The sequence below is a fragment of the Budorcas taxicolor genome, chromosome 12 (genome assembly GCF_023091745.1).
Source record: "Budorcas taxicolor isolate Tak-1 chromosome 12, Takin1.1, whole genome shotgun sequence".
Taxonomy (NCBI): Eukaryota; Metazoa; Chordata; class Mammalia; order Artiodactyla; family Bovidae; genus Budorcas; species Budorcas taxicolor.
In genome coordinates, this window is record NC_068921.1 from 47,432,068 (window position 1) to 47,459,733 (window position 27,666).

The 27,666-nt window shown below is 38.2% G+C and overlaps 1 protein-coding gene across 1 annotated transcript; it reads left to right on the forward strand.

Annotated features, from left to right (window-relative positions):
- Positions 1 to 435: 435 nt before the first annotated feature.
- On the forward strand, positions 436 to 26,711 carry BORA (BORA aurora kinase A activator). Its single transcript, XM_052650251.1, has 12 exons — positions 436 to 524; positions 1,173 to 1,337; positions 3,083 to 3,189; positions 5,478 to 5,523; positions 8,989 to 9,070; positions 15,689 to 15,754; positions 16,508 to 16,564; positions 16,970 to 17,196; positions 18,100 to 18,232; positions 20,469 to 21,079; positions 25,115 to 25,246; positions 26,476 to 26,711. The coding sequence occupies exons 2-12, from the start codon at positions 1,188 to 1,190 to the stop codon at positions 26,539 to 26,541; spliced, it is 1,677 nt and encodes a 558-aa protein (XP_052506211.1). The 5' UTR covers positions 436 to 524; positions 1,173 to 1,187; the 3' UTR covers positions 26,542 to 26,711.
- Positions 26,712 to 27,666: the final 955 nt, after the last annotated feature.

Here is a 27,666-nt window from a genome sequence, read left to right on the forward strand (position 1 = left end):
ACCGGGGAGTGGGTGTGGAAGAGGGGGCCCCAGAGAAGAGTGATCGAGTAGGGATGGGAATGACACTGGCGTCAGTGTTCTCCTTTGCCTGTCATCCGAGGAGGCTAGCTACACAGCCTTCCATGGAGTGGGTTCTTTTCTCTAGTTGTACTGCCCCCCACCTTAACGGGAAATAATGTAGTCTCGCTTCCATCGTGGGAGGGTGGGGGTCTTAGCCAAAGGCTAAGGGTGTTTGAGAAGAGGCAACCCAAAGCGGTTAATTTCGTAGCCCTAATCAGTCATTTCTTTTCTGATGGGGGCTAAAGTGTAAGACAGGCACCTATGTACAGAGGGACCAGAGTTTTCCTCGTCTCTTAATTGCTACTGTTGTTCTGTCGATCAGGCTTTTCCGACCCTTTGGGACCCCCGTGGACTGCAGCACGCCAGGCTTCCCTGTCTTTCATCATCTCCTGGAGTTTGCTCAGACTCATGTCCATTGAGTTGGTGATGCTATAAATAACTGTTTAGTAACTGCAGTTTGCTGGGTAATTGCTGGGCTGTTGGAATTACATACAAAGAGTTTGTTTACAGACTTGAGATAATAAAAAGCTGTAGGTCCACTGTTCTTTAGCAGGAAAAGGTTTTGTGCCTATTAGAACGTTTAGTTGTCCCGAAGGGGGAACTCACCTCATTCACATTCGGTTGAGTGCTACTTACAAACCAGTTGACTTACCTGAGCTTGTTAATTCTCCTGCAAAATTCTGTCACTAATACTTTACCTACCCTTCTAGCTTTCAAGATTATTTAGAGCATCACACTTGTGTAAACTACAAAAAAAGCCCCAGGAGCTTAAGTTTTGAGTTAATTCTTTTTGTGAAATGTATGTTTGGTAATGGGGCTTCCCTGGTGGTTCAGCAGTAAAGAATCCGCTTGCCAATGGCAAGGGTCGTGCATTCGATCCCTAGATGGGGGAGATCCCCTGGAGAAGGAAATGGCAACCCACTCCAGCATTCTTGCCTGGGAAATCCCATGAACAGAGGAGCCTGGTGGGCTATACTCCATGGGGTCGCAAAAAGTTGGACTCCACCTGGATACTGAACAACAACAACCTTTGTTGAATACACTTTAGTTGTCAAAATGAATGTCTGTGGAACTTTGTACTTTTATTATATATACTTATGATTTCTTTTTAGTTTTTCCTCTGTGCTATGGGAGATGTCAAAGAATCGAAAATGCAAATAACACCTGAAACTCCAGGAAGGATTCCTATTTTAAATCCTTTTGAAAGTCCTGGTGATTATTCTAATCTCCATGAACAAACTGTCTCCAGTCCTGTTTTTAAATCGACAAAATTACCAGTAAGTTAGTCTCGACTACTTTTTCCGAATAACTTTAAATGTCAGTCTTTCTTTACAAGTGGTAAACTGGAGTGCACTTTTTAATTCTAATGGTTATTGGTTTTTATAATATAGTGACTGGACTAAAAATGACTTAGCTAGTTATACTAATATTATATATACTAGCTATACTAATATTCTTTTGGATTTTTGCCACCCACTCTTAGCTTTCAACTTGCCTTTTTTTAGTTAGCATTTCTTTTTTATTCATTAGTTAGCATGTTTCTCACAGCTGTGGGTGCCGCTAGTTACTATGTTGATGGTCTAAGTACTAATACCATAATAGAGAAGAAACTGTTTCGTCTAATTATTTTCAGGTATTCAGCAAATTTTATTTGAATGGTATGTGTCAGGTACAGTTCTTTCCTACAGAGGTTACATCTTGAACAAGGCAGAGTCATAAAACACTAATTCTCAGAGAGCTTGTACTCTGTACCAGGGGTCAGCAAACTTTTTCTGTTAAGGGCCAGATAGTAAATATTTTAGGCTTTGCAGATTATCTGGTTGCTGTTACAGTTACTCACCTCTGCCTTGTATTATAGAAGCAGCCATTGGTAGTATATTAACAGTAAATGTGGCTGTGTTGCAGTAGAGCTTTATTTATGGACACTGAAATTTGAATTTCATTTATAATCTTCACATGTGAAATGCTAATATTATTTTGGATTTTTGTCTCCATTCTTAGCTTGCAGATTGTTTGAAAACAAGTCAACCTGTACTCTAATGAGATAGACAAGGCTAAACTGGCAACCTCAAGAGAGTATGTTATGTGCTATAACAGAAAGCTGATATGGAGGGAAATAGTCTCTTTAACATATTAGGGAAGGCTTCCTCTCTTTAGCTTCTTTTTACTGTTATTGACTACAATGGAGAAGTGCTTTTGAAGTCTGATCTTCTGATTTAGCAAATTATCTAGAAAACTGCAAACTGTGTGGCTTTTGATGCTAGCTACACGTGCATATCTACATGCAGCTAGTTATGCACTAGAGGAAAGTTTTAGAGTTATACACTTTATATTGAGTCATTATGTGACCTCATGATTTTAAATTGAATGGTATTCAATTTTAGTTAATCTTAATAAAAATAACAAAATGACTGCAACTTAATCCTCAAAGCAAGAATGCATGACAGACATCTTGGATTTTTAAGCCTGATTTTTCAAAAATATATTCCGAATTTACCAATTAGAATTTGGTTTGGTTTACAAATTCTAATTGTAGAGTTGCAAAAATAAACTTTTGGTTTATTGGATAGTTGAATACAGAAAAGCAGCACTGGTTACCACTCATAATTATTTATTGTGTATTTTATGAGCTTTTGCAGATATTTTTGTAGTTAGGACTTTGTATAATTTCAATTCATTCCTGGTGAAAATAAAGGCTTTTGATAACTCTTAAGAGATTTTTAGTTTTATTTGGGTGTTTTGCATCACTGATGAGAATTATTTGTGGAATTTCTATACCTTTAATATGCTGTGATTTTTCTGTTATTATGTAATTTCAGCAGTCACCCAGATGGAATGTCAAGTCAGTTGGTTTAGTGTGATCTGCTTACCATTTGCCTTTTAATTTAGTGGTAAAGTCAAATATCTGTAAGATATTTTTATATTATAACCATTCACATTGTTTTTGAAGCTGACATTTGAAGTTAGCATTTTGATGCACTGTTATATGCTTTTGCTCATAAGATCACTTTCTTTTGTTAAGACTCCAGGGGAATTTAGATGGTCTATTGATCAACTAGCTGTAATAAATCCTGTAGAAATAGACCCAGAGGACATTCATCGTCAAGCTTTATACCTAAGTCGTTCTCGGTAAGTTTTCCTTTCTTGCTCTTAAGTGTAATAACATGTGTTATCAGTCCAAGGTAATGAATAATTCTTTTCCCTTTAATTTTAGAATTTAATCACACAAAGATGTACATGTGTTGAGATGCTCTTGCAAATATTTGTCCTGCTGTTGTACCCCTTCTTCTCTTGACTTGGTAGCTTGATGATCATCCCCTTGTAATTAATGCTCATCCAAAGTGCTAAAGAAAGAGACTAGAATGGGGATAGAGTGTAAAAGGATTTTACTTAACAGTAGATGATACCTTTGATAGGGAAAGTGAAAAGTATATCAAAAAGCAAATGTGTCACAAATGAGATGAATTTTTTGTGGTACGCAAACCATATGTCTTATTTTGCCTCCTCTCTTCAGTATGTTGAAACGTGAACAGCCAAGAGAAATTTATTGAGCACTGTAGGGGACACTGAAGCGGTACAGGAAGTTATTCCTGCCCTTTAGACTCAACAAGTTGTGAAACAACATTTCTATACTAGTAAACCAGGTGTTATCTGAGCAGGTTTATGAAAAGACTCTTGGTGTATTTCAGTAAATAGACCTGTAACACAGAAGAGGGGAAAAGATGCTGATTTTAATTTAACTCATGTAATTCAGTAAATGGTTATGGTTTCTACTGAGGATAGTGAGTATACTCTTAAAACATGTTGATTCATTCTTAGAAATAAGCACAGGCTTCCAGTACCTCTTCCTCACTAACCCAAGTTCCCTGTTTCAGAGCTTCCCACCTTTTTCATGCCATGCTACATATGAGAACTGCAGTTCTCTAAAAATGAGAAATGCAGGGTATCCTGGTGTAAAGAAATGAGTCTATCCATATTGGAGATGAACAGTCCCGAGATTCCTTCCCTTCCTTGTCCGCCAAGGGTCCGTTCAGAGCATACCAATCATACTGAACAGTGTATGTGTTATGCTGGTGTACTGGTTAGGACACCCTGCCCTGTATGACTTCCCAGACCCTTCTGTCATCCAACTCTACAATATTTGGCCAAACTGATTTTCACTGCTTCCAGCCATCACCTGCATATCCCAGGTTGTTGAAGTCCTCTGATGAAGCAGCAGTAGGTTTCTGAATTCAGTATTGCTAGATCAGACCTTACTAATATTGTACACTGTTTTTATGTACTGAGATCTCGATGATGTCCACGATAAGAGGAACAGCACTGAGTTAGAAGTCTCATAATGGCTGTTCAAATGGAGATATGTGGATTCTAACTGTAGTCTATTTTCTCACAATTCCTTTATTTATAAATCCACTTGATTTTAATTTTTAATACATGTACATTGGGGACAGGAGGAGAAGGGGATGAAAGAGGATGAGATGGCTAGATGGCATCACTGACTCAATGGACATGAGTTTGAGTGAACTCCTGGAGTTGGTGATGGACAGGGAGGCCTGGTGTGCTGCAAGTCATGGGGTCGCAAAGAGTCGGACACGACTGAGCGACTGAACTGAACATTATTATGAGCTTTGTTAAGGTACAAATTAGATTTAAAAAATTTAGAGAGAAAAAGGTGTCTTACATAGTTATTCATGATAGCAAATACTTTCTCTGGGAAAAGATTAGGGAAGTGGTCCTTCAAGGCTAACTGCTGAGTCCTTGGCAAATATATGCCTTGTCCTTGAGACCTAACAATATTAAATCTATAAGTAATAAATTTGTGGTTCTGTAATTGCATATTCTATCAAAGTGGGAAAAAATTCGTTTGGACAAGTTTTATATTTCAAATTTTATAGTGTTGATATTTAATTTCAGAATTAATAATTTTGCCAATTTATTTAGAACTGTAAGGATGATAGTCTTTTTTTCATTTATGTCAAGAGTAAGAATTGATTCCAGAACTACAGCTATGATAAGCTTACTATAATAGAAGAAAAGGAATTTGGACAGTTTTTAGATTTCTGTGGCATGACATACTTCTTAAATTGTGATTAAAGGGTGCAGTTTATTCAAATTATTTTATTTCTGTTGTTAATAGTAATTTAAAAATTGTATCCGTGTAAGCCTTTTACTAGAAAATATTCCATTCAAACTGTGAATGGAAACGGGGGTGCAGGTAAGGCTAATAGCACAAGGCTGACTCTCCAAATACTCTCATTTACAAAATGTGATAAGATCCCAATTTTTCTTTTAAAATGAGCTTAACATTTGCCAGTTTCTAACGTGGAAGAAAACTATTTCTTTGAAAGGTTATTATTTTAAATGTTCAGTCTGCTGAAGTAATGGTATGGTTATTTTTCTTTTTTATCTCTGCATAGAATAGATAAAGATGTGGAAGACAAAAGACAAAAAGCCATTGAAGAGGTAACTTGAAACTATTACTGATGGTGAAGCCAGTTAAGCATCAATTCTGCGTGCACAGCACCTCTAAGAGAGGAAGACTTCCTTCACATTCTTTCCTGTCTCAGCTTCCCCAAGCCTGTCCGTTCCCAGTATCCCTTGGAGCTCCCCTAAGACTAGTGTTTTTGAGCTGATCCAGCGTCTTTCATTGTAATAATCGGTTTAATGCTTTTCTCCCCCAAGACTGAATTCTTTTCTGGTGAAAATTCATCTTTTCCTTCTCAGGACCTAGCATAGTTTGTCTTCTTGTGCCTTTGATGAACACGGACCATTGTTTCAAGTGGGAGTAGAGAAAGCTGGATATTTTCAAGCCTTGAAAATCGTGCCTGGCCTCAGGAATGGTTTTATCTTTTGTTCTTGTTAATTCTTTGAATTTTTAAGACACTGAATATATTTCATGAAATATAGTATACGCTTAAATAGAAAAAGTATATCACAAGATAGTTTTTTGTGTTTTTATAAAGCTAATAAACTAAGCATTTCACTTTTTGCTTTCCTTTTTTTGCTAAAATCCTTTAGAGTGTAAAGGCTGGCTGTCTTAGTTATTTTTCAGAAAGTCTTCAGGCCGTGACAGCGTTTTTTGTCCTTCCTTTTCCCCTTAGTAGTCTTCCTCTGCCCTCTTCTATTCGTTAGCTATGCTTGATTCTTCTACACCCCAAAAGACTTGAGCTATGGCATGTTCTGAGATTCAGTGAGCCCCACATTTCAGATATAGCCTGTTTCTTAGGAAACAGTTTCATAAGCTTTACTCCTGCTAAATATTATCTACTTGTTAATCTATCTAATAATTTCAACATTTTCATTCTAATCCAGTCACCTGATTCCTCCCCAGTTGAATATTCTCAGACTCTTCCCCATTTCCCAACATTTTGGGAAATATGCTTCCTCTTTCAAATTCTCAACTTAATTTTAAAGGGAAGTTTAAGAAAAAACCTTAAGAAAATTAATTCAGAGTGAAGACTATGGCTAATGTAGCAGAAGTTAATGTATCAGTAGCAAATTCAATTCATGTTTATATATGTGACATACGGTAAATACATGCACATAGTAAAAACAGAAAAATCCAAACTGCAAAAATAAAAACATAAAATTAAAACAAAGAGCCTCTCATTCCCTGTCTTACTCCTTGAAAGTAATTGCTATTAACATTTCTTAAGTATACTCTCAGATTCATTTTGTGTATTTAATAGTTCATGTCCTTTAAATATTTGCACATAAATAGGATCATCATTCTGATACTCTTTTGCCTCTTTCTTTTTCTGCTTAATAATCTCTTAGATTTTATTTTTGATTATCAGCACATAGTGATTTTTAGTAAATAGCATAGTATTCCATTGTATAAATGTATCATAATCAAATCCAGTCCCGTTGACAGATGTGTAGGTTGTGTTCAGTGTTTTTCTGCAATGAACACACTTGTACATATATCTTTATGGACTCGCTGAATCAGAGGGTTTGTGTTTTCAATTTTGGTATCAGTTCAGTTCAGTCGCTCAGTCTTGTCCAACTCTTTGCGACCCCATGAATCGCAGCACGCCAGGCCTCCCTGTCCATCACCAACTCCCGGAGTTCACTCAAACTCAGCGTCCATCGAGTCAGTGATGCCATCCAGCCATCTCATCCTCTGTCATCCCCTTCTCCTCCTGCCCCCAATCCCTCCCAGCATCAGACTCTTTTCCAATGAGTCAACTCTTCACAAGAGGTGGCCAAAGTACTGGAGTTTCAGCTTTAGCATCATTCTTTCCAAAGAACACCCAGGGCTAATCTCCTTTAGGATGGACCGGTTGGATCTCCTTGCAGTCCAAGGGACTCTCAAGAGTCTTCTCCAACACCACAGTTCAAAAGCATCAATTCTATATTTTGCCATATTGCCTTCCCTAAAGTTTGTACCAATTTGTTCTCCTGGCTATGTTATGATACTGTCTGTATTCTCATATCTGCAATACTGGCTGTCAGCAAACTGCTTAAATAATGCTATTCTTACTACTTTAAAATTTTTATCTTGTTATTGGATTTCCATCTCTTTCATTATGAGTGAACTTATGCTTTGCTTCATGAGTTTGTGAATCTTTTATATTCCTTTTTTTTTTCTGGGAACTGTATCTCTGCTCCCCACCTCCATTTTTTAAACATCTTTTCTTCATGTGTTCATAGGTAGTTTAGTCAGGAAATTAGTTTTTTGTCATAAGTATTGCCAAATATAAAGAAAATGTTTTGTGTTACCTTCAAAATGTAGAGTTGGGAGGGCAAAATACTGTACTACTTACTGTATTAGAGCGTTGGTATAAATGTCTTTCCTCTTTTATTCTGATATAAAGTGAATTAAGCCTAATACAGTAATACAGCTTTTATCCAAATGCTCTCTCTCCACTTTTGATTACGACATTGCTGAATGGGAAAAGAAATGTATGTGGTTCACCATTATGTGCAGGCATTCTACCATTGAATACAAAAGACAGTAAGTCCCTGTATTCTAACCTTCAAGTTGCAAACCAGAACCCGTGCCATCAACGTCAGGCGTGAGTGAAAGTGCAGCTTGCCCTCCGTCTCCTGTTGCTGATGATCCTCCAGCTCTCCCCTCTCCCACCTCCTCTCCCTCCTCCAGCCAGTAGCTCTTGTCTTTTCACTTGATGTCAGCTCCTGTATGCCAGCTGTACTATCCTGTAAGATTCAAAATGTTTTCTTAATTTTTTTATTTTCTTTTTCTGTGTTATTTGTGTGAAAAGTACTATACATCTATGACAACACAATACTATATAGATGACTGTGTTAGCTGGGTACCTAGGCTAACTTTGTTGGATTTACGAACAAATTGGACCTGCGAACTTTTTTTGAAACAGAACTCATTCGTATGTAGGAGACTCTCTGTAAATAACCTCAGGAGCATAGATATTGTTACATGTAGTAAAATAATTCGCAGGGGATGATTTGGGTTTTTATTTTATTTTTTAATATTTATTTAAGCTTACATAATTTTAATGTTGGCTTTGTTTGACAACTGATCCACAGGATTCCTGAAAAGTTAATAATCAGATTTTGAGAGTCAGGACAAGGTAGCTCCAGCACATCTCCTCTTGGTTTACACGTATATGTCTGTCTTCCTTTATTCCTTCCCTCTTCATCCTCCCTTTTGTCAACCTCATCCTTCCCTCCAAAAAAGTTTGGGGAGAAATGAAACATATTTTCTTCGTGAATAATACCTTTAGCTTAATTTGCAAATTTCAAATGTAAGGGGTTGATTTGAAGTTTTAAACTTTCTCTTCATATATACTTTAAATTTCTTCCATTTCACCTTTGCTCACTTGAGCTTTAAGTATTAAATTTTAAAATATAACTATAAAGTCAGTATGTAGCATGTTTGATGGTTATTTAGCACAACTACCATTTCCTATTTCATATGCCTAATTGAAGGACTTCTAATTCTCCTAGTTTTTCACTAAGGATGTCATCGTACCCTCTCCTTGGACTGATCATGAAGGGAAACAGCTTTCAGAGTATCATTCCAGTAAATGTGAGTGTATTAAAAATTATATGAATAAAATCATAAAAATAGAAAGCAGTGAATGTAAAACAACATATATAGTGAAGTATCAGTTTATCTGCTTTGGTAGGAAGCTTGCTATAAAATAAAATTTCTGGGATACCAGGTTTAACTATTTAAAAGTAAGGATTCAAAACTTGACTAAAATTTACAAAATTCTTTTTCTTTTAGCCATTCTCTTCTGAATTTAATTTTTTTTCTTCATGATTATTGTGAATATCAAGTTATAATGATGGTTATAGAGACCTATAGGTGCAGAAATAGTATTGGATATAGATCTGAGTTGTTAATGATTTTTGCAGTGATTTTGAAAGTTAATTTTTTTAATGAAAATCCTTAAATTGCTTTGTTTTTTGCTAGTTTGCAGGTTTCTTATAGTAGTAGAGAAGGAATGGGCATTTATATGACCTCTGGGGTGGTGTAATACAGCCAATTATCTACAAAGTTAATAAGAAAATTGAAGGTCAAGCCAACAATCTTTTAAATGTTTTTCTACTTCCAGGAAATGGTTAGCTTATATTTGCTCTCACTGTCCTCTGAGTTGTGAGCAGTGTTCAAATATTGCTTTTATATACACATCCGTCATTTCAGTGGAATTGCTACTCTTCAGAATAGCACCCATTAATAGGACACAGTATAAGAGGGAATGTTTGTCCTGTTCTTTATCAAGACACAACTATATTGGAAAGATGGGTCAGTCACTTTTCATGTGCCCAGTGTTCAGCGCTTTCAGTATTCTTGCAACAGCTTGTATGAAAGAGGTGCTGTTATTGACCTCATTTTATAAGTGAGAAAACCTAGTTTTCAAAAGGCTAGAGCACCTGTCCAGAGTTACAGAAATAAGGTGTCAGAACCTGGCTTTAAAGCGAAGCATTTCTCAGTTCAGATTCTGTACTTCGTTCAGATTCATTTCAAAGTAAAGGTGGCGTGCAATAGCCAGTGGAGACCTGGGTTGTAGACCTTCTGTATTATAAACCGGAAGGAGTGATCTTGATCAACTTTTTCAGTGCCTTTTGGCCTCAGTTTTTTATTTCTAAAATCAAGGAGTTAAACAAGATGGTTTTATGTTAACATCCCTCCCAGTTCTGAAATTCTGTATCCAAGGTAACATCTTCATAGATACTAGGTTCCCTGCTCCCAATTTTTAAATGTTGGATTTTTGAACAGGTGAATCAACCTTCTTATGTGATCTTATTTTTAAACATCATTTTATACTTAAAGTATCCTGTTTTAAAGTGATGTGAATCAGGAAAATGCTAGAAATACCACATATAGCCTCTTTGGTATGGTCATCAAGCCCATGATGACAGAGTGTTGTGGCTGATCAGGGGAGCTTTGCTATCCAAGATGGTGTTGGAAGACAGTTCAGTTCTCTGTGGGTCTCTCATTTCTATACGTCTCATGAAGGGTGGCACGGACAGGTTTTGTTCCAAACTATCTTTTCAAGGATGTTTGTATTGTGAACATCCTTGGAGAATAGAGATAGAGCATCCTTCTGGAGCAGAAGGTAGGTTTGTGTTGATATCTGATATAGGGTTGCAGCTTATAAGAATGGGGTTTCCTAAGCTCAGGGTTCCTTGGTGGGGACACGGACCCTCTGTGTGTGCTGTGTCCACCAGGACTGTTTCGTATCACTTAGGATTGATGGTCAAAGAGAACTGATGTGAACATGAAGCTCATGCTGCCTGCTATGGTGAGAATAGTGAAGTCCTTTGTCTTTGACCTGAAGCCTTATGTCTTCAGCCAGTGTCCATGGAATGTTGACATGCTAACTTGTCAGACCCTTCATAGTTCTTGACATATAGTAGCTATTAGCCACATATGGCTATTTAAATTTGAATGAACTAAAATTTGAAGTTTGGTTTCCTGGTCATACATTCACATTTCAGGTGCCCAGTAGCCACACCTAGTGGTGACCATGTTGGCCCCAGATAGAGAACTTTTCCATCATCCCAGAAAAAGCTCTCCTGGAAAATGTGACCTTAGAATAGAGGATGGCAACCTCTGTCTGTAAAGGATCAATTGTTAAATATTCTAGGCTTTGCAGACCATGCTGTTTCTACTGCAACCACTCAGTTCTACTGTACCGTGAAAGGAACACTGATGATACATAATGAATGAGTGTGGATGTGTTCCAGTAAAAGTTTATTTACAAAAAAAGGCAACAAGACAGATTTGGCCCATGGGCAATCATTTGCTGACCCTTTCTCTAGAGTAATACTGAGTTTGAGCTGTGCTGTGTAGCAGTATAGTTTAGTAGCTGTGTGACTTTACGTGAGTTACTTAGCTGTTCTGTGCCTCACTCTCCTTACCTATGAAATGATGGTTGTTGGGAAGATTAAATGAGATGATACCTCCAAGACCACATACTTAGCACGTGGTTAGTGCTCAGTGTTATTTACCTAAAGAATAATAAAGGAAATTGTGAGTCACGGGGGAAAATGATTCTGTTTGTACATGTGGACTTTATGCTGTCAACTTTTACTATTACTAATATTTATGTAGCAGGGTGCTTCAAGAAGTGTACTTGTTGTTTTATTTATGGACTTAAATGAGAATTTCTTAGAAAAGTATACACAGGCTGAGAATTTCTGAGCTAAAGACAGTGTGTTTATCTGATTTGATTGTGCAGAGCTAGAGTGCTCTCCAGAATGACCACACACCCTGCACGCCCACCCGCAGTGTTTAGGACTCCTGTGTCTCTACATCCCTGCCAACACTTGGCTTTCAGATTTGTGCCATTCTAATGTGTTGGGGCTTCCCTGGTGGCTCAGTGGTAAAGAATCCACCTGCCAGTGCATGAGACCCAGGAGATGTGTTTGATCCCTGGGTTGCTGGAAAAGGAAATGACAACCCACTCCAGGATTCTTGCCTGAAAATCACATGGACAGAGGAGCTTGGCAGGCTACAGTCCACGGTATAACAGAAGAGACATGACTTAACAACAACAGCAGTGGTTTGTTTGACATTCTAAATGATTGTTTTAATTTTCATTTCTCATATGCTCACAGCTTTTTAATTTCCTTTTGTAAAATCCCTATTTATAAATCATTCTTATTGGAGTTGTCTTTTTCTTTTTCCATTTAATTGCTAAGATTCTTTGTGTAGTTACATTAGTAGTTACATTAGTTCTAAACATTTCACATGTCATCTCCTTTCACATGTGTTACTTTTGTTTTGATGTCTTTGGTCGTGTAGGAATTCTTATTTTGTTGTAATCAAATCCATGTATGTTTCCTCGTTTGACTGTGGTCTTAAAGTTATGGAGTCCTTTTAGAGGAAACAACTGAGGAGACAATTGCTATACAGTTGAACAGTGTTGTGATAATGCCACAGTTGGGGAATTGGGAAGAAGAGTCAGGAAAGAGTTTTAGAAATACCTAGAGTCAAGAAGGAGAAGGCAGTGGCACCCCACTCCAGTACTCTTGCCTGGAAAATGCCATGGACGGAGGAGCCTGGAAGGCTGCAGTCCATGGGGTCACTGAGGGTTGGACATGACTGAGCGACTTCACTTTCACTTTTCACTTTCATGCATTGGAGAAGGAAATGGCAACCCACTCCAGTGTTCTTGCCTGGAGAATTCCAGGGATGGGGGAGCCTGGTGGGCTGCCATCTATGGGGTCGCACAGAGTTGGACACGACTGAAGTGATTCAGCAGCAGCAGCAGAGTCAAGAAAGAGAGCCTGTTTGTTTTTTATGTTACTCAAATGTTTGGTTGGAGGAAAACTGCTAGGTTTGGAAGGGCTTTATATACACTATTAAGATGTTTGGTGAAAAAGTATGAAAGTGTTAGTCACTCAGTTGTGTCCGACTCTTCTCTGAGAGCTGTGGATGGTAGCCTGCCAAGCTCCTTTGTCCATGGGATTTTCTAGGCAAGAATACTGGAATAGGTAGCCATTCCCTTTTCCAAGAGAAGGTCTCCAGGAGACCTTCCCAATCCAAGGACTGAACCTGGGTCTTCCACATTGCAGGCAGTTTCTTTACCCTCTGAGCTACCAGGGAAGCTCCTTAAGGTGTTTGAACTCCAGCCTAAGGACCAAGGATGTTATAGGGTTTTTGCAGCAAAGCACCTTTATTACATTTGCCTTATAGAAGGTCACGCTGCCTACAGCGAAGAACGCATTTGAATCTAGAATCTTATTTATCTTTTACCGTTCTGATAGTAGACATTTAATGAGAGATTTTAAATTATCCACCCACTCACTCATTCACCCATTTATTTACTACCTGGTGATTTTTTCAATTTAAGAAGCTTAATACTAGTCATTACCTTATATATAAAAAAAAAAAAATTATGTGTACCCATATCTTTGACTCCTGTCTTGAGGGGAGGAAAAAGACTGAGTGCAGTTTTACTGATCAAATTGCAGTTTCTGTCAAAATGGCCTAGCATTTTAATTCCAATAATTTATACCCATTAAAAAATATTTATTTATGGCAGCTCTGGGTCTTTGTTGCTGTGCGTGGACTTTCTCTGGTTGCAGGAAGCAGGGGTTGTTCTCTAGTTGCTGTGTGAGGGCTTCTCATTGTGGTGGCTTCTCTAAGCGCAGGCTCTAGGGCTTGTAGGCTCAAGTGGTTGTGGCTCACAGGCTCTAGAGCACAGGCTCATTAGTTGTGCTGCACAGGCTTAGTTGCTCCACAGTTTCTGGAATCATCCTGGACCGGAAGTTGAACTGGTATTCCCTACCTTGGCAAGCAGATTCTTAATCACTGGCTCACCAGGGATGTCCTGTCCAAACCTATTGTGAAAAAGCATCTAGCCGCTGAGGATCTGCTTGAGGACATTGACATTAGCTAACATGTGTCCCTAGCGTTTTAAGTTGACATAGAGACCAACCCTGCTCCCCTTAAAAAGGATCTTTTGATGCTTCCTTACTTGCTATGGTAATCTTTGAGTTTAGCCTTGTGGGGATTCCCTGGTGGGTCAAATGGTAAAGAATCTGCGTGCAGTGCAGGAGACCTGGGTTCAGTCCCTGGGCTGGGAAGATCCCCTGGAGAATGGAATGGCAAACAACTCTAGTATTCTTATCCTCAGGTCAGTTCAGTCGCTCAGTCACGTCCGACTCTGCGACTCCATGAACTGCAGCACGCCAGGCCTCCCTGTCCGTCACCAACTCCCGGAGTCCACCCAAACCCATGTCCATCGAATCAGTGATGCCATCCAACCATCTCATCCTCTTTCGTCCCCTTCTCCTCCTTCCCTTAATCTTCCCCAGCATCAGGGTCTTTTCAGATGAGTCAGCTCTTGGCATCAGGTGGCCAAAGTATTGGAATTTCAGCTTCAGCATCGGTCCTTCCAATGAATACCAGGACTGATCTCTAGGATGGACTGGTTGGATCTCCTTGCAGTCCAAGGAACTCTCAAGAGTCTTCTCCAACACCACAGTTCAAAAGCATAAATTCTTTGGTGCTCAGCTTTCTTTATAGTCCAACTCTCACATCTATACATGGCCACTGGAAAAACCATAGCCTTGGCTAGACGGACCTTTGTTGACAAAGTAATGTCTCTGCTTTTTAATATGCTGTCTAGGTTGGTCATAACTTTCCTTCCAAGTAGCAAGTGTCTTTTAATTTCATGGCTGCAGTCACCATCTGCATTGATTTTGGAGCCCAGAAAAATGAAGTCTGACACTGTTTCCACTGTTTCCCCATCTATTTGCCATGAAGTGATGGGACTGGATGCCACGATCTTAGTTTTCTGAATGTTGAGCTTTAAGCCAACTTTTTTGCCCTCCTCTTTCACTTTCATCAAGATGCTCTTTCGTTCTTCACTTTCTGCCATAAGGGTAGTGTCATCTGCATATCTGAAGTTATTGATATTTCTCCCGGCAATCTTGATTCCAGCTTGTGTTTCTTCCAGTCCAGCGTTTCTCATGATGTACTCTGCATAGAAGTTAAATAAGCAGGGTGACAATATACAGCCTTGACGTACTCCTTTTCCTATTTGGGACCAGTCTGTTGTTCCATGTCCAGTTCTAACTGTTGCTTCCTTACCTGCATACAGGTTTCTCAAGAGGCAGGTCAGGTCGTCTGGTATTCCCATCTCTTGCAGAATTTTCCATAGTTTATTGTGATCCACACAGTCAAAGGCTTTGGCATAGTCAATAAAGCAGAAATAGATAATTTTCTGGAACTCTCTTGCTTTTTCGATGATCCAGCGGATGTTGGCAATTTGCTCTCTGGTCTCTGCCTTTTCTAAAACCAGCTTGAACATTGGAAGTTCACGGTTCACATATTGCTGAAGCCTGGCTTGGATGATTTTAAGCATTACTTTACTAGCGTGTGAGATGAGTGCAATTGTGCAGTAGTTTGAGCATTTTTGGCATTGCCTTTCTTTGGGATTGGAATGAAAACTGACCTTTTCCAGTCCTAGCGCTCCAGTCTTAATGTTCTTACCCTAGTGCTCCCTGAAATTGGAAAATAAATAAATTTAACAGAAGCTTGTCAAATTGTATATTTACATATGCAGGCATTTGGTTTTTAAATGTAAAATAAAAGCTCCCACACTTTATTTTTTTGATATGGAAAAAGTAACCCTATAGTAAATGAATAGAAAATTTAAGATTTTTCACTTAGAATGTTTTATAGGTATCAACACAAATAATGAATCTCCAGTTGGAAGAAAGCTGACCATCCATTCTGAAAAAAGCAATGGTGAGTATGGTATAAACTGGAAAAGAAATATGTTCTATACTAATGCAACATTTAATATTAAATTCAGTTCATGTGATAATATTTCACTCTGGAATTGAAATTGTTTGCTTTTTATAATTGAGCTTTATGAAAACTGACCTTGTGAAAGTGAAAGTGAAATTGTTCAGTCGTGTGCAACTCTTTGCGACCCCAGGGACTGTAGCCTATCAGGCTCCTCCATCCATAGGATTTTCCAGGCAAGAGTGCTGGAGTGGATTGCCATTTCCTTCTCCAGGGGATCTTCCCAACCCAGGAATCGAACCCAGGTCTCCCGCATTGCAGGCAGACGCTTTACCGTCTGAGCCACCAGGGAATATTAATAGATCTATCTGGCCATGTTTGAGAAACGGCAATAGTGTGTTATGTTGTGGTGCAAAGCCTGTGGATTGATTTTTGGTTTTGGAAGGCATTCTTGTGAAACTTTGTTAATATTGGGAAATCTGTCCCCAAATTTAAGCTGGCTGTTTTTTTAATTCATGTGCCAGCAGCACAACCAGGAGTTAACTTTTAGCATTTATGGGTTTACATCAATGTTAGAAAGTGAGGGAACCTGTCAATGGGAAGATGGTGTGGAATGGGATGCATAAAGGAAATGACCAAGTTTGGCTGGAGCATCATGGGGAGACAGTTGATTGGGAAACCCGTACTGAGCTGCATGTTAGATGCTTGCCTTGATTTAACCGTGTTTGTATTTATTTATCTGCTTGCTTCCAGCTGCTTGCCAGACATTGCTGTCTCTTCCTGTGGATTTTAATTTAGAAAAGATATTAGGTAAGTATTGTATTTGTTTAAACCTTTAATAACTTAAATAAAAGATTTGGTTTTAATGCTTCTTTGTAAATGGGGATCTGTGGCAATACCTCTTTTTAAAGAGGTGAGGAAGCCATCCTGGAATTTCTAATTTTTCTTTAATAAGGCCTGAATTAGCCTTTTTGTCATAATGAACTTAACTATAGACATAAACTATTCACAGACACATCTTAGTGATACTACCCATACTAATAAGGAAACACTCAAAAAAGGATTTCAAGCAGCATCTATGCAGTTAAACTTTTGCCCTCTTTTTGAAAAAAAATTCAAACCTAATACAAACTGTTTTTTTTATCAGACAATTAAAATATATCTGCTCTTCTGAATGACTAGCTCTGCCTTTTATTCCATTAATATTAAATGTAGGTGACTATTTTAGAGCTGATGAATTTGCAGATCAGTCTCCTGGAAACCTCAGTTCTTCATCCCTCAGAAGAAAGCTCTTTTTAGATGGCAACGGAAGTATCTCTGACTCCTTACCTCCAGCTTCTCCCAGAAGTCCTCGTAGTGGTGCCCAGACGTCACTTGAGGTTTTTTATTCAATAGAGTTATCTCCTGTGCAGTGTAGGAGCCCTGTGCAGACCCCGAGTTCGGTAAGAAGTGGATTAACAGTGACTGGTTGGTTGGCTGTAGGCATCTTGGACCTAGAAGTTCCTGTTGCTCTCAAGAGGAATGATTCATTGTCTGTTGCGTTTTCCATTTCATGCGGGTTAGCCCAGTTCACATTTTGTCATTAGGTATAGGAATGGTTTTGGTCACACTCCAACTGTGTATTTAGAGGTAAATGAGTCTCAGGAAATTTCAGTGTAAGATATTTACTGAATTATGGAAGATTTTCAGCATAACACACCTAGTTTGGTAGTAGTGGAGTAACTTAATGTTTTTCATAAACTGCTACTTAGTATAATGGTTTGTGTAAATATGGTGTATTTTTATCTGTCTAGTATATTATGTTTCAAAATTTTGGAAGTCTTCTTAACTATCCTCACAAGATGCCTTGCCTTTTGGTGTCTTTTTTTTTTTTTTTTTTTTTACCTTTTTTCTTCTTATTAAAGTATAGTTGACTTACATTGTTGTGTTTCAAGTGTACAGCAAAGTGATTCAGTTATACATACATATGTATCTATTTTTTTCAGATTCTTTTCCCATGTAAGTTATTACGAAATATCGAGTATAGTTCCCTGGGCTGTACAGTAGGTCCTTGTTGATTAACTATTTTATATATAGTAGTGTGTGTGTGTTCATCCCAAGCTCCTTGTTTATCCCTCCCCACCTTCCCCTTTGGTAACCATAAGCTTATTTTCTGTGTCTATGGGTCTGCCTTTTGGTGTCTTGCCTTTTGCCACAAAGCAAAGGTGGCATCTTGCTCTCTGAAGGCTAACCAAATTATACAACTCAGCTTATAAATGTGTTTTGAAAATAAAGACAAGTAGCACTTGTTGTAACAAAGCTAAGGAGGAGATCCCTATAATTTTGTTTATTTAATTTTATCACAGGGGCAGTTTTCTTCTAGCCCTATTCAGGATAGTGCAAAAAGATACAGTTTGGGAAGCATCACCAATCCTTCACCATTTTCTTCACCCACTTTCTCACCAGTTGCGTTTCAAATAGGAAAGACACCACTCTCAGGTATGTCTTATAGTAAAATGCCCAATTAAAATTTTTATATTATCAGTGTTTATTATTACAGAGGCTTATTTTAGCTTGTTCTAACTATAGAGCTCCAAATGACTACTAACCCTTTTGAAATTTAGAAACCTGGGTTTTTTTTAACAAAAGGAACAATTTACTTTCAAAGACTGAAATTCTCCGCAAGGTTTTGCTCTCATGTCAGATACAGGTAATTTGACTAGCACTATTTATATCAAATATCTTACAAGAAGAATCAAAGAAAGATGGCAGTTGTAGAGATAAGTTGGTTTTGGAATGCCCTCCACTGTAATTCAGACTTTGGTAATCAGATATTCGGGCTTCTCAGGCAGTGCTGGTGGTAAAGATCCCATCTGTCAGTGCAGGAGACATAAGAGATTGAAGGACAGAGGAGCCTGACGGGCTACAGTCCATAGGGTCGCAAAGAGTTGGACACAACTCAAGTGACTTGGCACGCACGCACAGTCAGATATTTATATTTTGTAAAAGTGTATTTGTTTGCGTAAGGTTTTTAGGTGAATATCGTATGGGGGGATTTACATATTTCTCTTTACACTATATCAGTTTCTTTTTTAAAAAATTACAGCACTTGTTGAAAATCATTCACAATTTATAAAAATCTATTCATGATAAATACAGTTAGAAAACTGAAAACTATTTTTGTTAGTCTTCTCCTTATATATGTACATGTGTATATGTGTATATATATCTCCTCTTATATATGAACACACACACATAGTTCCATATCCTGCTTTTTTCACAAAGCATTTTATTATAAGTATTCTTAAGTCATCCAAGTCATTTATTATTGTTTGAAACCATGATTTTGAATCACTGTATGACAGTCCATTTCATGGATGTACCTTTGTTTTTAATCATTGGTAAACATTTAGATTATTTCTAATTTTTCCTTGTATATACATTGTATTGTATATATTTATTTCTTTAGGTTAAAATCTCAGAAGTAGAATTATTTGGTGAGCAAGGATGACTATTTCTAAGCTCTTGTGGAATTTTGTCAAATTTTCTTCCTAAGAAGTTGCACCAGTTAAAATTTTCATCAGTGGTGTGTGAGGAAGTTATTTTCCCCCATCTAGCAACATTGGTCTTCCCAGTGTTCTTTTTGATTTTTTTTATTGTTTGATTCTTTATGATGTTTGTTGATTTGGTGCATTACAAAAAGGTCTCTTACTGTATTAATTTCTGCTTCTCTAATTTATTACAATGTAGAATTCTTTCCAAATGTTTACTGGTCATTTGTTTGGGAAGGTGAAGGAATTATTAGTTCAGACATCAGAATTTTTGTTCAACAAATGGCCACTCATTGCTTTAATTTCCCTACTCTTTATTATTTGTGTGGCCAAACACTTCATGAGTTCATTTACCAATGGGAGGATTGTTTATGTGCTTTGCCCATTTTTTACACTTTTGTTTTTATTAAGCTAATGAAGTGTTGTAGAAAACTATTCACTTTTAAGACATTTTTATAATTTCATTTACCATCGTTAAGCTCTTTATTTTTGCAGACATTGTTGTGCAGTCTTTTGTTTGCCTTTTAATATTGCTTACAGTGCCCACCTGGGGCTTCCCAGGTGGTGCTAGTGGTAAAGAACCCGTCTGCCAATGCAGGAGACACAAGAGACACAAGTTCAATCCCTGGGTTGGGAAGATCCCCTGGAGGAGGGCATGGCAACCCACTCCAGTATTCTTGCCTGGAGAATCCGCATGGACAGAGGAGCCTGGCGGGCTACCGTTGATAGAGTTGCACAGGGTCAACACGACTGAAGTGACTTAGCGCTCAAGCAATTTAGCACGCAAGCATGGCTGGTATTTTACCTAAGGACAGATTATTACATATTTCATTTACCAGGTTATTTTGCAGCTGTCAGCTGGTTTGTTCTATATCTTGGATTTGAACAGCATTGCTGTAACAATATGTTTGTGAGGAAATGATTTTCAGGGAATAAAATATTTTGTTTAACTACAAAAGGGAAAACACCAGAGTTTGAAGAGCCTTGCCCTGTCTATGGATACACATTTGTTTGTGCTGTTATTTATGACACCAAAATTTCACTTTAGGAAATAGCACCATTGTTAGAGACATCCGGTTTTGCTGTCATGGACTGTGATGATGACCATTTAATAATGGCTTTTCCATTTCTCATGAGGTGATTTCTCCTTCCCCATCTATTTTTTTCCCCTCCCTATCTTTTAGAACGAAGGAAGTTTGCTTTTCATTCTCCTGATGCTTCATCTAGGACCAATTGTAATGGGATTACCAATCCATATATCAGAAGTCCTTACATAGATGGCTGCTCACCAATTAAAAATTGGTCTCCTATGAGACTGGAGATGTGCAGAGGAGGTGCCCAGTATCGGACCTCGCTGATTCGGGTCCCTTTTACTCTTGAGGCTCGTAGCGAAGATGAAGAAGACCAGGCAGCTGTTCCTTCCACAGACGCCTCCTCCCCAGCCACGGGCATGGCTGGCGCCCACCTGCCGCAGTTGGGCGGTGACGCGTCTCCGCGCGGCGGGCACCTGGTGGTGACCGCCATGTCTATTACCCAGAGCCAGTCCGGAGCTTCTGAGAAAGAACTGGAACTGCTGCAGGATGTGGAGAGTGAGAAGGAGAATAACACTGTGGATATGGTCGATCCCATCGAGATAGCCGATGAGACCACCTGGATTAAGGAGCCAGTTCATAATGGGAATTTACCCGCGGCGGATTCCGTGAGCGGGATCGCTTTCAGTATTGAAAGCTCTCACATGTGCTTGTCACCTCTCGCAGAAAGCAGTGTCCTTCCCTGTGAAAGCAGTAACATTCAGGTAAGGTGTTTGAATGTTCTGGAGTCCTTTTCTTGCTCCCTTGGTGTTCTCTAGCCTTTCCTTTATAAGATTATTGTAAGAAAGAAAATGGGTTTGGGACCTAGCCTTCCGGTGATTAAGACTCCTGGCTTCTACTGTAGGTGGCGTGGGTTTGATCGCTGGCCAGCAACTAAGATTGGACATTTCCTGGGTCATGGCCGAAAAAAGAGAGAGACAGAGAGAGAGAGAGAGAAAAATAGGTTAAATGTGAAACCTACAGCATTATATATTGTTTTTTGAATCAGCACTAGATGATATCAAGAGGGTTGTTTTCTTTGGCCTGGTGATGCATATTTTATAATCATATTCACTGATAATTCTTTGGAGCACGAAAAAAGCAGAAAGCTGCTAGAGTCTGGCAACTTCTCAGGGCTCACCTTTCTTTCCTGTGGAGCTAGTTCCAAAGGAATTCAGTTTGTGGTGTAGCTTTGTATGCTAAAAATACAATAGTTTTGGTTTTTCTTTTATATGATTTAGGGAGAAGACATAGTTGAGAATAATTTTATGTGGTTTTTTTGTACTTTTAAAAAACGTGATTCATAACCACCATTTTTCATTTAATCATACATTTCCAATTTTGTAGTATCAAATATCAAGAAGGCTTGATTCATTTGACAAATACAGTTCACAGTTAGCAGCTTCCTTTCAGAAAGACATTTGTTTCATTAATTGCCATATTCTTTGAGTTGGGAGTTTTGAAAGAACTTTAAAATAGTCAGAAAGGCAATTCTACCTCCCATTTCATAGCAACAATGTCTAACACTTCTGTAGCTCTTAAAATATACCAGGCATTATTTCAAGTACTTTACATGTGTTACTTTGCTTTACCTTCATAATAATTCTATGAAACAGATGTACTGTTGTCCCCATTTTACAGATGAGGAAAGTGAGGATGAGAGAGGATCAGTAAATTGCCTTTGTAGTTATTAGTAAGCGGTCAAGCCAAGATTCAAATCCTGGCAGTCTGGCTCTAAAGTCCATATTCTTTAAGTTAATACTGATCCGTAGTAATAGTTAAGACACAGTCTTCCACTGTGCCAGACACACTTCCAACCTTTTTATACTAATCCATCTAATCCTCACAACTCTATAATGTTACAGTGCTGTCAGTTTTGACATGATAAAGTTTGAAACTCATGGAGAGATTTTTAAATGACTCCAAATTACATATACTCCTTTGCTCATATTTTATGCCTCTATTGTCTGTCCTAACTTCTAGGATCATTGCTCAGAAAAATACACTAGAATCACCTTTACATATTCCAGCTTCTAAATTTGGTTCCTAAATAAAGAAGCACATCAGGTCAAACTTAGTCTTAAACGTATCATTAACTTTTTTGCTCTCTTTTTTTCTTCCTTTCTTTCAGAATTCTTATAGAAGCACTAGAAAGTACTTCCATAGACATACAAATTAATCATCCAGTCCAACCACCCATTGGGAGCCTGTCTTACTGCTAAATTGCCATGCACTGTCTCCCTGAGTACCTGCAGGGATGTCCCAGCCTATCTTAGAGGACTTCTCTCCCCATTTACAAGTCTCCTTCACATAGTTCTTTCTGTCTGTCGTATCTACCTGTCAGTTTCAGTTTTACCTTTTGGGCTTTATCTGTTAGCAGAAAATTTTGTAGTTTAAAAATATTTTCATACATTCTTTACTTCCAACCACAAAGGTAGCTCCTGATATTCAAAAATGGTCACCTTTCCAGGGTCTTTTGACTTGCTTTATTGTGACAGATTGGCCTCCAGGCATGGTACCCAGCTGTATTCCTGGAGTATCCCTTCATCCTGAGAATTTCAACCTCTCCCATGTTCTGTGCCCCATTCTTTTTCCAGGCTTGCTTCTCGCTTGACTGGAACACATTTTCCAGTAGCTTTCTGAGGAAAAGTCCATTTTTCAAGATAACACACTTCTGCTGGATTTATCTTTATTCTGTCACATTTGAGAATTTGGAAATAATTGCCCTTCAGACTTTGACGGCGTTGTTTCATTGGTTCTATTCTCAATGTTGCTGGTGAAAGATCTGAAACCATTTGAGTGCTTCACCGTTTTGCACTGGTCTCATTTTACCCCTTTCTGGAGTAAAGGGTCCTGAAATTGCAGTGATTCTTTGGTGTGGGTTCCTTTTCATCAGTTGCACTGGGCACTCAGTTCCTTATGATTTGTAAACTCTTGCCCTTGACTTCTTGGATCTTTTCTTGAATATTATCCTCGATTTCCACTGTTCTCTTCAGAAGTCCTTTTGATTCTCTAATTTAAACAAATCTTTTCACTGTTCTCTTCAGAAGTCCTTTTGATTCTCTAAACAAATCTTTTCACTGTTTTTTAACTCCATTTTGTTCTAATTTTGGGGAAATTTGCTCAACTTTATATAATAACCCTTCTATTGAGTTTCTATTTCTGTATCTTGAATTTCTAAGCTTTTTTTTGTTATTGTTGCTTGTTTTGTCCTTGGCATTAATTCAGAAATCTGTAGCGTGGCTGGCAAAGCATTGCGTGGTCTGGCCTTGGCTTTACTCTCCAGCTTTATTTTGTTTCTCTTCCTTCTCTGTTTCAGTCACATTGGCTTTCCAGAGTTTGAAATACTGTGTTGCCTCCCCTGAGGCCTGTGGGGAGTGGTGAGGTGACCTCTGTTGTCTAGTTGGCACACAGTATGCACTGACATTAGTAGTGGCTTAGATGGGAGCTGGCGAGGGGCAGGGGAGGGGGTCAGCCACCATGTTACCTTTTGGGCACCTGTGAATCCTTTCCTTCCTAGAGAGTGGGGCAGACGCCCTGTGTACCATCCTCCCTACATCACAAGGGTTTTGTTCCGATGGAATGTGACTCCCAGGAGTGAACATGCATCCATCCCTGAAAACTGGAGACATTTTTCTTAAGATGATGATAGGATGGACTTTCTAGGCTATTCTGATGTTGGTGATTGGGGCAAATGTAGTTTTCCCTTAGCTGATCATAGTTGGCATATCAGGGGGTTAAGTGCAAGATGACTGCCTTGTGGGTTGTGTTGTTTGGCGCTCAGCACTGTGCGGTTAAGTGCAGTCTGTGCAGTGATTGGACAGAGGCAGGGGGCCCTCAACTCTTCCTGACCTCATCCCAACACTGTGAAAGTTATCCTTCCCGAGCCTCAGTCTCCTCATCTGTGCAGTTAATAGGGTATTGCAAGGAGAAAATGAGAATGATATTACACTGAGTACCATATGGGGTCTGGTGCTTTTTTAGGCCCTCACAAAATATTTGTCCTATTTGTACCAAAATTGAAGTTTGCTAGAGTCCCTTTTTTTCTTTTGCTCTTTTGGGCTGTAACAGTGTGTTGTAGACTGCTACAGTTTTAATTAAAATGAAAACTTAAGCTAACATCTAGAACTATTATATAAACATGGTATTATTATGAAGGTAAGATTTTTTATTTCAACAATAGGTTAGAGTATAGGACATCTTTAAAAAATATGTGTTGTTTTGAATCCTCATAAAGGTAGCATGCCTTTTAGGTAAATTTTATTTAGAGATGCAAGTAAGCCTTTAGAGACAAGCTTAGTAAATAAATTGCAAGAAGTTGATTGTAATTTTTATTTTCATCCACCGGATGTGAGCACAAAGTAACAGAAAAGTATGTTCTTGGCGCCTTGTTCACTGATTTTAAAGAAAATTACAAGATGTATTTTATTAGAAGGAATTGTAGTAACTACTTTGAAGAACAAACAGTTCTATGTAGAACTACCTTTTATGTTTATATATTGCTTTTAAAATTCAATATAATCAATATTAAATATTACTTGTAGTGTTCAGTTGTGAATGATAAAGTGATTTAATTTTTTTAATGGTCTTTATATTTAATTATATAAGCTATTATCATATATATATATTTAACATTTTATATAAATATTCTGAAGTAAATTTACTTAAACATAAAAGTTTCTGAAAATACATTTTGTGGTTAAGTGAATTAGTTTGTGGTGTTATCTGTGGTGGTTTTTGTCTCTCCTCATTCCTGGCAGATGGATAGTGGCTATAATACACAGAATTGTGGGAGCAATATTATGGATACCGTTGGAGCAGAAAGTTACTGCAAAGAAAGTGATACACAAACCTTGGAAGTCGAGAATAAATCTCGAGTTTTTAATACAAAGGTATGGAAAAAACATAGAGCAAGTTTGAAATGGTTGTAGTATTTTACTAAATGTGACTATTGTCAGCCTGTTTCTTTTCCCCATTTTGCTTAAAACTCCACTATCATCTTTATGCCTCATCCTGTCTTCATTTAACAGCAGGAGAAAGTGCTTCAGACCACTTCATTTTCCTAACTCTTCTGCTATGAGGGAGCATAAGAGGTTGGGGTTGGCAGGGTGGGGGAGCTAATGCTACTTTGGAAATGGGGCTGAAATCAGTTCCTTTAAGCTACAGGGCAACAGGAGGAGAGGGTGTCAAATATGAGGGAGGTGGACCTTTTTGCCTAATACTGTCTCAAAGCTAAATATAAAGAGTTTTGATTATTAGGGAAATAGTACAATTGAGAGATTACACATCAATTAAGAACAGGCAAAGGTAAGGACTCTTAAAATCCGAGCCTTCAGAGGTAAGATATATGTATCTAAAAAGCTGAGTATTTATACAAAAGTACACTGGTTGACATGGACATTCACTGAACCTCCAGAGAGGACAGCTATGACTATATACTAGGAGACCCTCCGTATTATCTGCCATTTCCACATCCATTAATGCAGCCAACCTCAGATCAAAAGTATTCAAGGGAAAAAAACTCCAGAAAGTTCCAAAAGCAAAACTTGAATTTGCCATGTGCCAACTATTTACATGGGACTTATATTGTATTTGCCACTATTTACATAGTATTTATACTGTATTAGGTATTATAAGTAGATTAGAGATGATATAAAATATATGAGAGGATGTTTATATGTAAATATCAGTGCTGTGCCATTTCATATAAGGAACTTGACTATCCACAGATTGCAGTATCTTGGGGGGGGGGGGGGTGGTCCTAGAACCAATTCCCTATCAATACTGAGGGACAACTGTATTCATATTTGAAGAATTCCATTATAACTTTAGGTACTAATGAGGAGAATCTGATTTTTGTGTGCCAGTTTAATATGCAGGCTACATTATTTTACCTTTCCTCCATTTTGTCATGAGGGGTGGGATACTAGTTGTCCATTTAAAAGCAAGCAAGCATTAAGATACAGGAAGTACTTTTATGATACAGAACACTGATTTGTAACAAAATATGTCTTCACTATCCCTCTAGAGTGCATAAGGAAATTTGCACCTAGGTTTTAAAGACAGTTCACATAATAATTGTACTGTTTAAACTGAAAATAGGGTATTTCTTTTTTCACAGCAAGACCACTCAATGCAAAGGTGTTGGTTGAAAACTTCAAACCTGCCTCAATGCAGCAGTCCTTAAGGATACCTCTCTCAGAACCAAAGACTATCACTGGACAGCTCCTCGTATTTTTTATGCATGGGATCAATAATGTGATCATGATTGGGGAAAAACTGCTTCAACTAACATGCTGAACTTTTTTCTTTCCCTCCTTAATGTGAAAAATCAAGGGCTTAATTCAGTGACACAGAGACAACAGAAAAGCTCCTGGAACTTTCAACAAGTTACTTCAGTACAGGTTCATTTTATTATCAATAAATATTTTTATATTGACATGGAGTGATGTGTTTAATGAAAACTTGAGTGATAACTTTGCTTCAGTCCTACAGGGTCAATGAACTGCTTCTTAGTGAGCCTTACTGACAGTACTAATTTAGCATTAATCTGGGAAGATGAGGAACTGTGAAGGTGCTACGTTTTATTTTACATAAAAGTATGTGAATATACAGATGAATTCAAATTTGTAACCTTTGTGAAAGGAGTAAATCTGATTAAGAAGGGAACTTACAAACTTTGTATTCAGGTTCAGAGTAGAATGGGTATATAATTTTAGGGAGAAATATTCTTTACTTTTGGAGAATGTATACTCAGATTTTACAAATCACCTTTTAAAAAATGTCTCATTTAAGGAATAATAATTCACATGTAGCCCTAGGAAATAAAGACATCCTCCCATCGTGTCACATGCTCCCTTCCTTTTGTGCACCTTGTAAAGTTCCTGCCAGCCTGCAAGGCTTATTTCTTGCTGTGTACCTGCCTTATCCTCCCCTCAGTACACTAACCATTAAAGCCACCAGCCACTAGTGTGTTAGGAAGCCGAGTCCTCAGTCACAGGCTTTAATGTGTGTTGCTCAGTCCTGACTCTTTGCAACCACACGGACTGTAGCCTGCCAGGCTCCCGTCAATGTGATTTCCCAGGCAAGAATGCTGAAGTGGGCTGCTATTCCCTTCTCCAGGGGGTCATGGAAACTTAAAACAATCATACATAAGAGAAATTCTAGAGCCCAGGAGTAGGACTTGGTTGTGCTTTTTTAATAGCACAAGGCAAGAAAAAATGTAGTTGATTATAACTTGAATTCAAGTCCCTCCTTGTCACTTACTACCCGAAACAGGCCATAAAATTCTATCAACCTCTCACCTGTTTGT

What these genes read in the sequence shown, in the direction of transcription:
- BORA (XM_052650251.1), top strand. Translation starts at nt 1,188, where the DNA reads ATGGGAGATGTCAAAGAATCGAAAATGCAAATAACACCTGAAACTCCA. An exon ending in TTATACCTAAGTCGTTCTCG is followed by an intron (nt 3,190 to 5,477) that starts GTAAGTTTTCCT and finishes ATCTCTGCATAG; the next exon opens with AATAGATAAAGATGTGGAAG. An exon ending in TAATTTAGAAAAGATATTAG is followed by an intron (nt 16,565 to 16,969) that starts GTAAGTATTGTA and finishes TATTAAATGTAG; the next exon opens with GTGACTATTTTAGAGCTGAT.